This window comes from Lactuca virosa, chromosome 4 (genome assembly GCF_052849685.1).
Source record: "Lactuca virosa cultivar CGN04683 chromosome 4, Lactuca_virosa_CGN04683_v6, whole genome shotgun sequence".
NCBI lineage: Eukaryota > Viridiplantae > Streptophyta > Magnoliopsida > Asterales > Asteraceae > Lactuca > Lactuca virosa.
The window spans coordinates 320,175,620-320,193,562 of record NC_136429.1 but is presented as its reverse complement, the minus strand read 5'-3'; the positions used below and the strand labels follow the sequence as shown (position 1 = coordinate 320,193,562).

The 17,943-nt window shown below is 38.2% G+C and overlaps 1 protein-coding gene across 1 annotated transcript; it reads left to right on the top strand.

The window, feature by feature from the left end:
• The first annotated feature begins 4,385 nt into the window (after window positions 1–4,385).
• LOC145108513 (WUSCHEL-related homeobox 4-like) lies at window positions 4,386–5,929 on the top strand. The gene is made up of 3 exons (XM_079045556.1): window positions 4,386–4,841; window positions 5,168–5,458; window positions 5,569–5,929. Exons 1-3 carry the CDS (start codon window positions 4,542–4,544, stop codon window positions 5,698–5,700), a joined length of 723 nt encoding a protein of 240 aa, XP_078901682.1. The 5' UTR covers window positions 4,386–4,541; the 3' UTR covers window positions 5,701–5,929.
• The last annotated feature ends 12,014 nt before the right edge of the window (window positions 5,930–17,943 follow it).

Here is a 17,943-nt window from a genome sequence, read left to right as displayed (position 1 = left end):
GGTCACCTATAATGTAGTGAGAAGCATCACCTGAAGTTAGCAATCTAAGTCCCTCATGCAAGTCTTAACTAATAAATCAACTAGCATAAACCACCTAAATGCACCATTAAACGTATCTCATCAACCGATACCAGACAGAGATCAACCTCAGTGCAAATCTACATGTCCATCAAAGTTTTATCAAAAGTCAAATCGGACAACGGTGAACACGTCGTGACCACCTTCTAGTCGTACAATGACCACAACCGTCCAAATGTCCAAGGGTTCGTCACATTTCATCTAGTGGGCGATTCAACCACTTTTACCAATGCTTAATTTGTTACGTCAGGGGATATAACTTTTCAGACATCATCTTAGGAAGTGTAATGGATAAAAATCCAAACTTTACTAACATTAAATCCCCTAACATGCTAAAAACTAACCCGAGATCCAAAACAAGCCAAAATGAATTAGGCTTTCTTTCATGGTTTAAAGAGAGTTTAACATGTTATCTTTTCACCTCAAAGAGTCCAGAATAGACATTGAAAACAACTCACAAACCTGGAGTTTTCCAAACACCAAGAAAAATGGACTAAAAATGACCAAAACTCTAGATCTAGTAGTAACAATCCATAAAGGTGCAAACTTTATCACTTACAATGATGATGACTTGATAATAAGAATTAAACTCTCAGGATCTCTCCTCCTTTGCACCACAACTCTTGCTTCTTCTTCAAGCTTCTACTCCAATGACACTAAAACTCAAGAATCAAAGGAAGGAGGCTAGGGTTTCAAGCTTCTAGGTTTTCTCGAGGTTTACAGCAGACATAAGAGAAAACCATAGGAGTTAGTGCATTTATATAGTGTTAGAATCCCGAGATTAGGGTTTTGGGTTGTTGGCAACATCGCATCGCGACTATGATTCTCCTATCGTGCAGCGACCAACACATGGTTGCGTCTCAAATTTATTTTCCTTCCAAAACCATCTTTCTTATTTTCTTATAATAAATAAATTAGCAATTACAAACGTACCTATAAATTAGATGGCCCCCTAACAAATCTTTCTTATTCGATATGTATCACTCCACCACCTTGCCAAACTTCTGGAATACTTCCTTCAACTCGATCCTATCGGATGCATCTGGTATGTTAAAGACGTAAATATGAAATGAATTCTCCGTTTTCTCCTTGAATGTTTTTGTTTTTCAATGGCCTTCTCCTGACTTTTCTCCACCCTTTGTTGTGACCGTTCAACTTTCCCAGAGTGTCATTCATTTCACATTTTGACAAATAAATTATAAATACCTATTATTTAATTTATAATAAATATAACTCTTTTATTTATTTATTATGATTTTGACCAATAAATAATAAACAACTATTGTCTACTTATTTATTTAAAATGATAAATAACAAATCTATATACTACAAATATTGTTTATTTATTTAGTTATTTTTAATGTTTTTTTGGACCCATATGTTCACTTAGTATTCTTTGTTCTTTGCATATTGTTCTGAGAAATGGACTTAATAAGGTAATTAACTTTTTGGTTTGTTCACATCTGGGTAACTATCTTTTTTTATACACATCTAGATAACGAACTTTTTGGAAGTGTTCACATATGACCATTATGACCGACTGTAGCAGGTTACATCCGGTCATAACCGGTCATAATGGTCATATGTAAACACTCTAAAAAGTTCGTTACCTAGATGTGTACAAAAAAAGATAGTTACCCAGATGTGAACAAACCGAAAAGCTAAGAGTAAATTACACGAATGGTCCTTGTAGTTTGGGTAATTATTGAGTTTGGTCCCTAACTTATTTTTTAACTTGGATGATCCCTATTGTTTATTTTTGTTGTGCGTTTGGTCCCTATCTTACCTCAAAAGACTATTGTGCCTTTATTTAATTTATTTTTTTTAATTAATTTTCTTATTTATGTATTTAATTTTTATATATTTTAAAAAATTAATAGACCCCACATATTTTGTATCTCCTCACCCTAAACCTGAAACCCCATCCGAGAAATTTAAGCTCGGTCCCACCAGTCACCATCCCATCTCTTATCCTCCTCAACTTTTATTTTTTTTCCATCTTTAATGACATCAAAGTCTTCACTGTCTCTTTTTTTTCATGCCCTTCAATTCTGGCGAACCAACCCCACAACCCTTCTATTGGGTTGTGGTGGTGGAAAATTCAATGAAGAAGACAGTGAGTTGTGGGGTTGGTTCGTCGGAGTGAAGGATCGAAAAAAGAATGGATAGTGAAGACGTTGATGTGGGGCCTATTAATTTTTTAAAATATATAAAAAATAAATACAAAAATAAGAAAATTAATTAAAAAATAAATTAAAAAAGGGCACAATAGTCTTTTGAGGTAAAACATGGACCAACCGCATAACAAAAATAAACAGTAGGGATCATCAAAGTTACAAAATAAGTTAGGGACCAAACACACAAATTATCCAAACTATAGGGACCATTCGTGTAATTTACTTTTACTTTTTCGGTGTGTTCACATCTGCGTATCAATTTTTTTTTTGTATACATCTAGGTAACAAACTTTTTGGAGTGTTCACATATGACCATTATGACCAGTTATGACCGGATGTAACCTGCTACAGCCGATCATAATGGTCATATGTGAACACTTCCAAAAAGTTCGTTATCTAGATGTGTACAAAAAAAAAGATAATTACCTAGATGTGAACAAACCTAAAAGTTAATTACCTTATTAAGTCCATTTCCCTATTATTCTCAACAATCTATCTTTTAGAGAGGTTTGCCGAATCAAGGTTATGAACCTGGCACTACCTCTTGGTTCCACAATCCTCCCTGCTCAACTTTTTTTGGTTTAACCATCATCCTTTGTTGGTTGGAATTTGAACTTTTGAGCTCAGGCAACTAATGTTGGTTCGACCTTGAATATTGTCTCGGCCAAAAACCTTGAGTGGTTAGCCTTGACTCATGAGACGTGAGTTTGGCCAAGGACTTCTCGCTTCGTGTTGAACCTTTGCTCGGCTATAATGATTGGGTCCATTATAGGCAGGTTCGGCCATTTGGGCATGATGAACTTGTTTCGTTAAAGCTTTATTTGGATGCAGTATGTTATTAAGTATATTAGGTTGGAAGTCATTATGATATATAAAATCAAATGAATTATAATATACAAATATGATTAAAAATAAATATTTATTTTAAGTTACATAAAATAAAAAGTATATTATGGTAAAAAAAATTATAAGTAATGCATACAAGATGTCATTAGAAAATTTTGAGAAAGAAAAAGCCAACATATGATTTCTTTGTACAAAATTGCAAGCAAACTCACTGTCATGCATCCATTTAGTAACACAGTCATAGATCTCTATTTGGCATCATCAAGCTAACGTTCGGTGACTAACAGATGATGTAATCATCATCTTTCTCTTCTTGGAATCACGAATTAATTCGTATTTCTATAAAAAGAAACTAAACTGTAAACCCAAATATCATAAACCTCGGTATTACCGCAAGACATAGTTAGTGGGTTCAAAAATACGCTTTACATAAGAAATATGGCTACAGTTTCCAAAGAAAAATAGGGGAATTTAATATATAGCAAGAGATATCACATAGATTTGGGGTTGCCTTTTTGTTGCTATTACTTAATTTTTGTTTGCTTTCTTTTTCAACATTCTCTACCACTTTAAGGCTGCATTCACTTCCCACCCAAAACAACACAGATTGAGAGGGAAAGAAAGCATATGAAATTCCCATATCCGTATCATGAAAATGAAATAAAAAAAGTTCCCATTTTCAAGTTTTGGGATTGGAGGAATCTTTTCTCATTCCCTCTCATCTTACTTTATAGCAAATAAAGTCACAAACACAGCCAAAGAGGCCACCGAAAAGCATAGACACCTTATCATTAAAGCAAATACACAAACCCCCTGATTAGACTACCCAACGCACACGCATTTACAATCTCTTCAAATATACTGCATCATTTGAACATCTTTATTTTTAGATGGTAACATCTTCAAAAAAAATCTGCATTTTTATATGTTATTGGACAAGTGTTTGATCGTTTTTTAGTATTTTTCGATGGTGTTTTGTTACCAAATCTTTGCTTGAAAAAGAATATATTTACGGAAATTACAATATACACCTCAAATCTTGGAAATGCTGGATTTTATTAAAAGTGAAAAGTGGTGGTTGGTGTTGAAATCTTGTGTTTTTTTTCTCGAAACGGAATATATAATTTAATAATCAATGTTCATGACAGAAAGAATTTCACCCAATCTAGACCACACGTCCATACATTATTTCTCATTCTCTCTCTTTAGATTAAGAGTTGTTACGCTTTTTAAAAAGGATCATCGCTCAAGTCAACCTCACCTCATCATTTGGTCTTGGTTCTTCATGGGGCACCCACTTTCTTTTTCTTGCTTTTCTTTCCCTCCTTTTTCACCTTCATTTGCATAATTCACCATGATATGATGACAACCCCTTTCTTTTTTCTTTCTTGATTTGTCTATATAATTGACACTCTCTATCAACCATGTTTTTACCCATCCATGGGACTTAGCAGCATGAAGGTGCATCAGTTTGCACGTGGTGGTGGGTTCTGGGGGGACGATGAATCCTCATCCTCTGGCCTCACCCTTGGTGTCTGCAAACGCTTACACCCTCTCACACCTAAGTTGACAAGTAGTGATAGTACTGACACTTGTTTCACCATGAATAATATTAGCGTTAGCAATAGCAGTAGTAGTAATAGCCATGCGACACCCGCTTTTGATCTCAAGAGCTTCATTAGACCTGAAAGTTGTCCTATTCAACTTGTTTCACCTGACCACAAGAAAGATTCTCCTCAGGTACTGATCATTAGTTCTTAATCTTCACTTACGTTTATGTGTAAGTTCATGCAGATTAATATATATGATACACTACAAGACAAGCTAGGTGTAATGCTGAACTACATACTGTGCATTTTGGTTAAAAGTAATTGAATTTCACTTGTACATATGCTTACAGTTGCCAAGGATCTTCACTGTTTAAACATATATATGACATGATATGGAATATTTTTTTTTCTCTTTTGAAGATATTATCCTCATAAACAATATAAAAATTAAAGCGGAATACTCATTTGTTATTTGGGATCTACAATAACTTGATGAGAATGGTGAACTTTGTGCAGGTGGAAACACATCCAGGAGGAACAAGATGGAATCCAACACAAGAGCAAATTGGAATCTTAGAGATGTTATATAGAGGTGGAATGCGGACTCCAAACGCACAACAAATCGAACAAATCACTTCACAGCTATGCAAGTATGGCAAAATAGAAGGCAAGAATGTGTTCTATTGGTTCCAAAATCACAAAGCACGCGAGAGACAAAAGCAGAAGCGTAACAACCTCGGTCTTAACCATTCCTTAAGATCAACCCCAGCCTCCACCATGATCAACTCCATCTCATTAAACCCTAGAGTATGCTTCCTTTCTTTGTTTTTGACTTACATGTAATCTTTTTATTGTGGGTTTTGTGAAAAGTTTAGTTCTTGCATGTAATATAAACTATCTTTTTAATATTTTTGAAGGGAGAAGTAGTGGAGAGTCCATACAAGAAGTGTAGAAGTTGGTCATTTGAGTGCTTGGAAAAAGATGAGGAAGATAATAAAACACTCGAGCTCTTCCCTTTACATCCAGAAGGAAGATCAAGATCGTCATGAAGTGAAATGAAAAGGGTTTTTCCAGGAGTTTAAGGTCACTTAGTTGCTGAAATTCTTATGCTCCTTTTTGGTTAAACTTTCACTTTCGTTGGCTCTTTTCTTCTTTGTTTCCGGAAAGAAGAGAGACAAATTGTATCCTTGTACCCTCTCAACATCTTGTACCCTCTAAACATCTTTATGTCTTATTTATTTTGACTTTGGAAACCAAAGCGTGCTTTATCTTGGAAAATGTTGCTAGCTAGCTATCGATGCTTCTCTTTATTTTCCCAATTCATCTTTTTTCATAAAAGTTTCAAATATCTAGCTAGGTCCTGGACACTAGGTTGAAACCATAAAATTCTTTCAGGAAATATATAAATATCTTTTGGCAATGATAAAATCAATAACTTAAGTTCACAGAAACCAATATTATTGTTAATTTGTTAATTAATTAATTGATATTTTAAAGATTTACCAAAATTATGATGATGAAACTTCTGTAGAAAATGAAAAGATAATTACAAAACAGAAAATCATTGACAAAAATTTTGAATTAGCTAGTGGTGGATTGTGTGGGGTCACAAATCTGTGGATAACTTTGACATTTGGTTTCAAAATGGAGCTTCCGAATTCAAATTAGGTGACTATTGTGATGTAATCCTTACCTATAAAATACATGGTTTGGAACCTGGTTAGTTTTTACGTCATGCTAAAATGACCGGGTAGCATGTGATCGTTTTTACTTTTTACATATTAAGAAAGCTAAACACTACATATGAACATCTTCATCAACCACGTACAATTAAAATGATATAGAACCACTTCTTAGAAATTTGGGGTAGAAAACATAATATGGTAAGCAATATATGGTTTACTTACCATTCGTGTATAAGATATTTTATTAATATCTCTTTATGTCCGTGTGTTAATAAGAAATTAATATAGGATAATCCATAATGTTAATTTTTGTAAGAGAATTTCAAGTGTGACAAAATATGAGTATATATATACTTGAGTATCCAAAAACCGGATAAGGACAACAAAATTTGCATTTTTGCAGTTATAAAACGGTTTCCTGCAAAACTTCACAAACAACTTGTGCGTGCTGTCTGGCTAAGCTGTGTGGTTGAGATGTGTGGTTGAAACTGCAACAGACGACTTTGTCCGGAGCAGGACCGCCACCAAGGCTTTGCCCCTTGACCCTGCAAGTGAGCGCAACCCCTTTGACCTCCATCTTTCGTCATGTTCAAGATCAAACTTTTTTTATATACAAATGTGCACTCCTCACCGTTTAACTTTTATTAAGTCACCATTTAAATCATCATTTGACACTTGTATTGATTCAATCATATAAATTGAGTGACACTAAACTCACCAACGCCACTTTCATGGTTAATATGAGACAAGCCAGGTAGTCATATTTATGTAGAGTAGCAAAGTTAGTATCCAAACTTGCACATGAGCTTGTATTCAAATTAAGTAACTACTATGATGTAATCGTTTTTACTCATTACCTATAGTATTTTTTTTGTTTGGCAAGAATAGTTTTATAATCAATTCTAAATGACTTAGATTCATGTAGTCGTTCTTATATATATGGTTAAAAATTTAAAATGTATCTCATGGATATTTAGTGGAGACGCTCTCATGGTTAACACGAGAAAAATATTGTACTACCGCCATAGTGAGGAATTTTATATCCAAACATGAATTTGAACTATGACTTATAGATGTTTATGTTTATTATTGGTCAGAGCTAGACTACAAGGACTTCATACTAGGATAATGATTAATTTCTTCTCTTAATGGAGAGCTTCGCATTATGTAACATATATACAAAACATCAAGATGCCAAAATTCAAGATAAGATTACAATAGAATGAGCCTAAGTAAAGAGTATACAAATGATGTACAATACAAAAACATAATTCACTCTCATAATTAGATCTGGTGAACCTCTTTCCTAAGTCTCAACTACTCAAAATCATGTCACTCTTATTATCTCTCCAATATGCAAATCTTACCCTCATGTTTTCCTACCTATAATCTAACTAGTAATGTATGTCGACTGCATGAATGTACTACTTGTATATCTCATATCGGTGTGACACGGTATATATGTTGGAGTCTCCATTCTCTCCACAAGGGCTATTTTAGAGAGACAATCTTAGAGAGACAATCTTAGGCTCCACAAGGGCTATTTTAGTAATGTATGTCGACTGCATGTTTCCCTTCTCTCCACAAGGGCTATTTTAGTAATGTATGTCGACTGCATGAAGTAGTTATATATGTTGGAGTCTCCCTTCTCTCCACAAGGGCTATTTTAGAGAGACAATCTTAGGCTCCACATATGTTTACGTGGTATTAGAGTCGGCATCCCACACCCTCGTGGCTTAGAACATCCATGTTTATCCTCATCGAGCCTCCAACTCCGAGGGGGAGTGTTAGTATATCTCACATCGGTGCGACATAGTATTATAAATAGCTATATATGTTGGAGTCTTCCTTCTCTACATAAGGGATCTTTTGGAGAGAAAATCTTGGAAGAAATAGGAAGAGATGTTTCATAATGAACATTCCCTCTTAACCTAACGCTTCAACCGAACACCTTATTTTGACACCCGCAATAGTATAAATCTTAGCAGTATCAAAAACCTTTCTATTAGAAACCTTATCCATAATATCAATACCCACAACAAAATATTTCTCATTAATTATACTAGTAACCTCAATATCCAAAAGTGCAATTTCAACCCAAAACTCTTTCCCCTTGACAATAGTACATGCCTAATCCTCTTACAGCTCCCTTAATAATGGATACACCCCATGCACCAAAAAAATTTGTCACACCCCCAAACCAGAACGGCGGAAACGTTCGGGGGCGGAGGACGTCATGTACAATATCATAACAATGTACAATAGTAAAACAAGCAACAACATCATCCATTGCATTAATAATATAATTTAATACAAGTGTGTTCTGTGTGTAGTTTGAAAGACACCAAAATATGAATCAAAATAAAAGACGAGTCTTGAACATGCTCCGTCTTCTCAAAACCTGGTCATCGGTACCTGTCTACTGGTGACCTGAGAATATAAGTTATTTTGAAAGAGTAGATTAGCATTAAAGCCGGTGATTTCATAAGTATTTTAGTGTCAAATGTTTGTATTAGTTTGATGAAAATGTTTGTATGTGTTTGTGGTAAAGTTTGTAGTTGTTTGATGTATATGTTTGTATACTTCCTAGAAAATCCTATATTTTCTACTTAAAAAGGAGAGTAGTCTTCTACCAAGACCCGACTGTTACGTTTGTTCTTTTGTAAAAGTGAGTGTTTTTCCCAAGTATATGACTATCTTTATCAGAAAATAGTTTACATTACCGTTTATGTGAGAAAATCACTATATGAATGTAATGGGAAATATGACGATGTACAGTAGTATTGTATATAGTAACTACAGATGTACTAACTACCTTAAACCAATTGTTTAATTAAGGTAAAATGTGATGAGATTATAACCATACTTGATTGACTAGTAAACACGACGATGAAAGACGTCGAAATGGTATGACGTTCGTCACCCGTAGACCTGCAGGTCGCACTGTAGCTAACAGCAAGCTATAGGATGGTCAATCCCGTATAGATCTATACACAAATTCACGCTCTCCCTCCAGGAGACTCTGGTTACAAAACGTGACACAACAGTATATTGCCATGCCATGAAGTAGTGGCTCGCATTAATGTTATATTGTTCTTGTATTAGTGTAGTATGTTCCTTCTGTTCTAGTGTATAGTATGTTCCTTCTGTTCTTGTTATAGTATGTTCCTTCTGTTCTAGTGTATAGTATGTTTGAACTGACTCTTTTAAGTTTCATTGTTCTAGAAATAATGAGTAGTAATCCTCTAAACTATACCTATTATAGTTTACTAGTACTGTTGTTTGAATGACTGATCATATTTGGACACCTTTGCTACCCAAAGGTATTGAACTTATTGGAAGAACTTTTATATCTACATACATATACATAATATATAACTAAGATTTAAATGACACTCGGACAAACAACTGATACCCTAAGTCTACAACCAAACAAGGAACAGGAAATAAAGCGAGGTATCAGTCCTAAGCCCTTTCAACCTTATTTATATAACTATATCTATATACACATGATTTTGACAATATATAAGTTTAAAAGAGTTTATCATATAAAAGAGTTTTAACCATTTAAAGGGTTATTGATGACTTGATGTCAGTTTATAAAATGATTTGAAACAGTTTGTTTGATAACACAGTTTTGAAGTATAAGAAATCCTCTTGTTTAATAGTTATAAATCACATGTGACTGATACTATAAATATATTGTTTTCAACTTGTATTCCCCCCCCCCCCATAAAAGCATTTAAAGTCATTTAAAAGATAAGTTTAGGGGTATGAACTCACCTGCAGTGAGTGATTCGAATGAAAGGTTGATTAGAATGCTAAGTATGCCAAGGGAAGTCTCGAGCACAAACGGATCCTATTAAGCATATAATGACACATATATGTATATAATTAGTGTATATACCAACTAATCATGTAAGGGAACAACCTTAGGTGCTAGGAAACACTTGGAATGAAGTGTTACAATCACATATGATTGTATGAAAGGGTGTTCATGGCCACACAAGGATGTGTTCACGGCCAAGGAGTGTTCACGGCCACACATGAAGTGTTTACGGCCAATGAGTGTTCACGGCCACACATGAAGTGTTTACGGCCAAGACTTGATCTCATGAAGGGTTTACGGCCATGGAGTTTACGGCCAAGACTTGATCTCATGAAGGGTTTACGGCCATGGTTGAAGGGTTCACGGCCACCACATGAACTAAGAAGGGTTTACGGCCCCAAGAAGGTTTTACGACCGTAAACTCTTGAAGTTTATGTATAAAGTGGTTGATTCTTGGTTGGAAATAAAGAGATTCTAATGGATATCAAGTATATGGAAAGGATACTTACATTTTGGAAGCTTATAGGGTGATTATGGCCCAAAGAACAAGTGTGTGTTCTTGGTGTTCTTGGTGATTTGAAGATCTAAACCCAAAAGAGATGAATTCATGGATAAAATCATAGGGTTTCACTTGAATAAGAAGGATATCAAGAAAGAATGGAAGAATAACTTACAACTTTGAAGAGAAATGGAAGTGTTCTTGATGATACTTGAGAGAGAAATGAGTTTTCAGCCTTGAAGATGTGAGAAATGAGGAAGAAATGAAGGAACTCTATACTAGTAGGAAGGGGTTTACGGCCAAGCTTGGGTTTACGGCCGTAAACCCACTTTGGGCCGTAAACATCCCTTGACGGATGATCTTGGCTTAATTTGAAACTCATAAATTCCTTACTCACAATACATAGCTTTAAGTCCTATGTGTACAAGGCTTAAAACTTCTAGAATAACCTTTGGCAAGGCTAAAAGGTAACAGAAACTAGTCTGACCTTTGATTGAATTGATTGGCTTTACAAGATAGAAATTTCGGGTTGTCACATCATCCCCCCGTTAAATGGAATTTCGTCCAGAAATTAGATTTGAAGCAAATACAGATAACTAAGGGAAAAGATGAGGGTATTTCAGTTTCATTTGATCCTCGCGCGCCCAAGTGAATTCAGGTCCCCGCTTGGCATTCCAGCGAACCTTCACTATCAGGATACGGCTTTGCTTCGTTTGCTTGACCTCACGGTCCATGATCTCTACTGGTTCTTCCACGAAGTTGAGGCTCTCGTTGATCTCGATTTCGTCGAGTGGGATAACAAGAGTCTCGTCGGATAGACACCTTTTCAGGTTCGAAACGTGGAATGTAGGGTGTACGTTACTAAGTTCGTAAGGTAGTTTGAGTTTGTAAGCTACAGGGCCGATTCTAGCGAGAATCTCAAAAGGCCCTACGTATCTTGGATTTAGCTTTCCACGCTTTCCAAAGCGTATCAAGCCCTTCCAGGGTGAGACTTTCAATAGAACACGGTCACCAACCTGGAATTCCAAAGGTTTGCTTCTCTTGTCTGCGTAGCTTTTCTGTCGGTCTCTAGAGGCTTTCAATCGTTCACGAATCTGAACGATCTACTCTGTCGTTTCCCGAATGATTTCCGGACCTGTGAGAGTGCTGTCAGGAACTCGTCATTTAGCTAACCGTGTGTCACCCACCTCAGCCCAGCACAGAGGGGATCTGCACTTTCGGCCATAGAGGACTTCAAATGGAGTAGCCTTTATGCATGTATGATAACTGTTATTGTAGGAGAACTCGACAAGGGGTAAATGAGTATCCCATGCCTTCCCAAAGTCTATCACACAGGCTCGCAACATATCTTCCAAAGTTTGAATAGTCCTCTCACTTTGTCTGTCGATTTGCGGATGGTAGGCTGTACTCATGTCCAGCCTAGTTCCTAGGGAACCTTGTAGCGATTGCCAGAACCTTGAAGTGAATCTACTATCTCTATCAGAGATAATGGATATGGGAACACCATCCAGTCGTACGATCTCCCTAATGTAGGTTCTCATTAGTTTCTCCATCTTGTCAATTTCTTTGATAGGCAGGAAGTGTGCGGACTTTGTTAACCTGTCTACAATCACCCAAATGGTATCGAGACCACCCGTTGTCTTGGGCAACTTGGTTATGAAGTCCATTGTGATCCGATCCCACGTCCATTCCGGTATCTCCGGTTGCTGTAGTAAACCTGAGGGTTTCTGGTATTCGACCTTAACCTTGGCGCAAGTAAGACACTTACTCACGAAGGTAGCAATATCTGCTTTCATGTTAGGCCACCAGTATAACTTTTTGACATCCAGATACATCTTATCTGAACCTGGGTGGACGGAATATTGAGTGTTGTGCGCTTCGGTCATGACCAAGTCTCTGAAACCACCATTCCTCGGTGTCCAGATCCAATCCATGAGGTATAAGGCTCCGCCACCCTTGACTTCCAAGTTCTAATCCATCCATCTCAGGGATTCACCCACCACATTTTCAGGTTTCAAGGCTTCTAGCTGAGCCTCCTTAATTTGTGTAGACAGATGTGAATGGATAGTCATAGTCAATGATTTGACTCTATGACCAGAGTATTCTTTCCGACTTAGGGCGTCAGCTACTATGTTGGCTTTACCGGGATGATAAAGAATTTCACATTCGTAGTCATTGAGTAGCTCGACCCACCATCGTTGTCTGATGTTGAGCTCCTTCTGGTCGAATATGTGTTGAAGGCTTTTGTGATTTGTAAAGATAGTGCTTTTTGTACCATACAGGTAGTGTCTCCAGATCTTCAGAGAAAATACCACTGCTCTTAACTCAAGATCATGTGTGGTGTAGTTGACTTCGTGTGTCTTCAGCTGTCTTGAGGCATAGGCGATGACCTTACCTCGTTGCATAAGAACACAGCCAAGCCCTTGGCTGGATGCATCACAATAAACCACAAAGTGTTCTATCCCTTCTGGGAGGGATAGTATCGGTGCGCTGCATAAGGCTCGCTTCAGCGTTTGGAACGCCTTTTCTTGTTTCTCTTCCCAGTCAAACGCCACGCCTTTATGGGTCAATGTAGTAAGCGGTTTCGCAATCCTAGAGAAGTTCTGAATGAACCTGCGATAGTAGCCAGCGAGGGCTAGAAATTGACGAATTTCTGTAGGCGTCTTCGGTGCTGACCAGTTCTCAATGGCCTTTATTTTCGAAGGGTCCACGTGAATTCCCTCTTCACTAACATTGTGACCCAAGAATTCGACTCTTCGAATCCAAAATTCACATTTAGAGAACTTCGCGTAGAGTTTCTCTTCTCGTAGTATTTCTAAGACCCGACGCAGGTTTTGACTATGCTCCTCCTTGCTACGAGAGTAGATAAGAATGTCATCGATAAACACAATGACGAACTGATCTAAGTAAGGACGGCACACCCTATTCATTAAGTCCATGAATACTGCGGGCGCATTGGTCAATCTGAATGGCATCACTACAAACTCGTAGTGTCCATTACGAGTTCGGAAGGCTGTCTTGGGAACATCCTCCTCTAACACTCGTAACTGGTGATACCCGGATCTCAGATCAATCTTTGAAAAGTAATTCGCCCCTTGCAGTTAGTCGAACAAATCGTCTATGCGAGGCAGAGGGTAACAATTCTTGACGGTAAGTTTGTTTAGTTCTCTGAAGTCGATGCACATACAGAACGATCCGTCTTTCTTCTTCACGAACAAGACCGGTGCTCCCCAGGGTGAGAAGCTTGGTCTAATAAAGCCCTTGCTGAGCAGTTCGTTCAGTTGATCGGATAGCTCCTGCATCTCAGCTGGTGCTAGACAATAGGGCGATTTAGCTACTGGGGTTGCCCCTGCAACTAATTTGATTCTGAACTCGACTTGACGCTGTGGTGGTAATCCTGGTAGTTCTTCTGGAAAGATGTCGGGAAAGTTGCGTACTTATGGGATGTTCTTTATGTCTTTCTTCTCTTGGCTCATATCGACTACATGAGCAAGGAATGCATGACATTCCTTTCGTAAGTACTTCTGGGCTTTTATACTCGAGATGATACAAAGGTTCATGTCGGGTTTGTCGCCATAGATAACTAGAGTTTCGTTAGATGGTAGATTAAGACGAACGGCCTTTTCATAACACATGAGGTCAACACGATGATGACTCAACCAATCCATGCCGATAATGATGTCGAAACTTTTAATTGAGACCGGCATGAGGTCGATTGGAAATGAATGGCTATCCAGAGATAGAGTACAACCTAAGTATATACAGCTAGTGCTCTCAGTTTTTCCATTAGCCATTTCTACAGTGAACGGTTCTTTCAGTGTACGTGGTTTTTGTTTAAGTATGTGTGCAAATTTTTCGTTCACGAAACTCCTCTCCGCTCCACTATCAAACAGTATGCATGCATAAGAGTTATCGAGGAGGAACGTACCAGTGACCACTGTAGGGTATGCTACGGCTTCCTCATGGCCTATAGCCAAAACTCTTCCCACTCCGCCCGCGTTCCCTACCTTCGGGCAGTTCCTTTTGAAGTGACCCACCTCGCCACATCCGTAGCAAGCCTGGCCCACACCAACGCCAGGGACTTGGGTGATTGTCCTAGCCGAAGACTTGCAGAAACGAGCAGTGTGCTCTCCCGGCAGGGTCCATTGTGGTTGAAGTTGCACTTGTTGCACTTGCGCAAGCTTCCCGCATACTGCTTCATCGGCGCAGTGGCAGTAGGTGCTATCGCAGCATGAACAGCCACGGCCTGCTGCTTTTTGGCAGAGTTCTGCGCCGCGTTGTTCTTCTTCTTGTTGTCCCAAAACTTCCGCTTGTTGTCAACGGCTTTCGATGGTTCTGGGATGGCAAGGGTTGTTGTCGTTGTCGGTGTGCGGACTCCGTGCTCGATGAGCTGCTGTGCAAATTTATTGGCACTGTCGAAGGTAATGGGGTTTGAAGCTAAGACATTCCCCTAGAATGGAGGCACTAGCCCTCAAATGTACCTCTCGACCTTCTTTCCCTCAGTAGGGACCATTCCCGGACATAGAGCCACCAGATCGTTGAACCTAGCAGTGTAGGCAACTATGTCGTAGCCCTTCATGGTTAGGCTCCAAAGTTCTTGTTCAAGTTTCTGAACCTCGCCCCTCGGGCAGTACTCCTCAATCATGAGCTCCTTCAGAGCTTCCCATCCCATAGTATTAGCCACTATTAGGGTTAGTGACTTGACATGGCTATTCCACCATGTCAGGACTCTGTCCGCGAAGGTGCAGGCAACAAATTTAACTTTGCTCCCTTCCGGACAGGAGCAGATCTCGAAGATGGACTCAGTCTTTTCGAACCATTGCGAGAGGGCAATGATTCCTCCAGTCCCATTAAAGGTCCTGGGCTTGCAGTTGGTGAAGTCCTTATACGAGCACTCTCTAGAGCGCACTGGAGCATCACTTTGAGTGGAATGCACAGTTGTTCCACTCCCGCTAGTACTAGTGGTTTTGAATTGAGCTAAGGCTGTCGTAACATCCGTAGCCATTGCAGCTTGGAGAGCTGCAGGATCGTATTGTGGAGGAGGTAGTGGTGGTTGAATTGGAGTTATCGGAGGATTACGTCTCGTTGATCGACGTGGAGGCATCTTTCAACTAAAAGTTTACAAAGATGAGGATAATAGTAAGAATTCAATTATGAGTATAATGAGAGTGGTCTATGGACTAAATCACCATAGCCCAACAAACAGATGAGAGTATGATTGAAATAGAGATCTAACAACAGAAGGATGAAAGCATTTGGATAAAGATTTCCCATGAGAGTAAATGTCTGTCAATAAATTTGGCATTAAAGATGTAACGAGTTCGGGAAAAATGACCTTGAAGTAGGTCTTACATCAAACCATAAAGAGAAAATTTGACAGCATAAAGACCTAGCAGACTGAGAGTCCAAGGTTTTTAAAATAAGCGGGAAATTAATACTAGAGTCTATACATAGACCTAATTATATCCAAAATAGAGAGTAAAGTAGACTTAGTTCCGTGACTTCAGCTTGGGTTGCAGTAAGTTCTCTCTACATGGCCTCATTGTGGTCCAGAGTTCTTCCATGAGCAGCTTGTAGATGGCGAATGCGGACTGTATTGACTCCCGCATCGGCATCAACTTCCATGACTCGGTTGATGACTGCCCTATCCTGCTCGTCATTCCGAGCAACCCTGCGAACCAGAATAGGCAGGATTCTGTCTGCTGAGCCTCCCTCGCTCAGATTGTAGAAGCTTCGGTATCCGTTGTAGGGTAAGGGTTGATCCTGCTCTTGACTCCATCTGCCCAAGTTCTCCGCCTACAAAGGTGTCGGGCTTTAAAAATCCGGACGAGGGTTAGGATTTGGGATTGGAGCCACTAGGGTAGATCATTGACTTCTGGATTGGAGTCAGAATCCTCTAGGAAGTTTTCTACGAAGTCATCATCTAAAGGAATTGCATGATTCTCTTCTGGCACTACATCGAGCCATCCACCATTTCCTTGGTTGGGAAAGTACGGGTCGTCGGGGAGATGGAATCCAGCCATGTTATCTACGCGAGAATAGGGATAAAAGAAATAGTTAATAGACGTACTACTTAAGATAATTATAGGATGATCCTTACCCGTTACTTCAATACTTGCGTAGTGCATACTAGTCATATGTAACCAAAACAGAATAGACCTTCGAATAAGTGACCCTAACTCTAAGTCCACAACCAAACAAGGAACAGGAAGTAAATCAAAGATCACAGATTCTAAGTCTATAACACCCTAGTCACATATAACCTTAGCGTATCCACTCAACAATTATTGACCTACTAATAAAGACCTTTTAGTTCTCAAATAAGTAATTAGAGTAACACAAAATACTCCTATAGTATATTAAGTTTATGTTATGTTCTAAAGTTTTCATTGTAGTAGTGTTGGTAAGTTTTTAGATTTGCTGCAACATCACAACCATTCCTAGGCACATGCTAATCACTTCTCGGAAAGATATAGTTGATCAGGCTATATCACTCCCAGATCTGATCATATGTCCCCAAGCCTAATTATGATGTCCAACAATCACAATACTTTTGCTCTAGAATGACACTGATCTTAGTATGAATGCATGTATGTATACTTTAGTTAAATATTTTATTATTTAAAAGTATAAACTCTTGGTCAGAGTATTTTAATCCCGATGTGTTTATAGTTGTATATCTTTTATGGGTTGATATACTCAATTCACTATAAACAAAGCTCTGATACCAATCTGTCACACCCCGAAACCAGAACGGCGGAAACGTTCAGCGGCAGAGGACGTCATGTACAGTATCATAACAATGCACAATAGTAAAACAAGCAACAACATCATCCATTGTATTAATAATATAATTTAATACAAGTGTGTTCTGTGTGTAGTTTGAAAGACACCAAAATATGAATCAAAATAAAAGACGAGTCTTGAACATGCTCTGTCTTCTCAAAACCTGGTCATCGGTACCTGTCTACTGGTGACCTGAGAATACAAGTTATTTTGAAAGAGTAGATTAGCATTAAATCGGGTGAGTTCATAAGTATTTTAGTGTCAAATGTTTGTATTAGTTTGATGAAAATGTTTGTAAGTGTTTGTTGTAAAGTTTGTAAGTGTTTGATGTAAATGTTTGTATACTTCCTAGAAAATCCTATATTTTCTACTTAAAAAGGAGAGTAGTCTTCTACTAAGACCCGACTGTTCTGTATGTTTATTCTTTTGTAAAAGTGAGTGTTTTTTCCAAGTGTATGACTATCTTTATCAGAAAATAGTTTACATTACCGTT

Coding starts and splice junctions, on each gene's coding strand:
- LOC145108513 (XM_079045556.1), top strand. CDS start 4,542: ATGGGACTTAGCAGCATGAAGGTGCATCAGTTTGCACGTGGTGGTGGG. Junction 4,842..5,167: donor ACAAGAAAGATTCTCCTCAG/GTACTGATCATT, acceptor AACTTTGTGCAG/GTGGAAACACATCCAGGAGG. Junction 5,459..5,568: donor CCATCTCATTAAACCCTAGA/GTATGCTTCCTT, acceptor ATATTTTTGAAG/GGAGAAGTAGTGGAGAGTCC.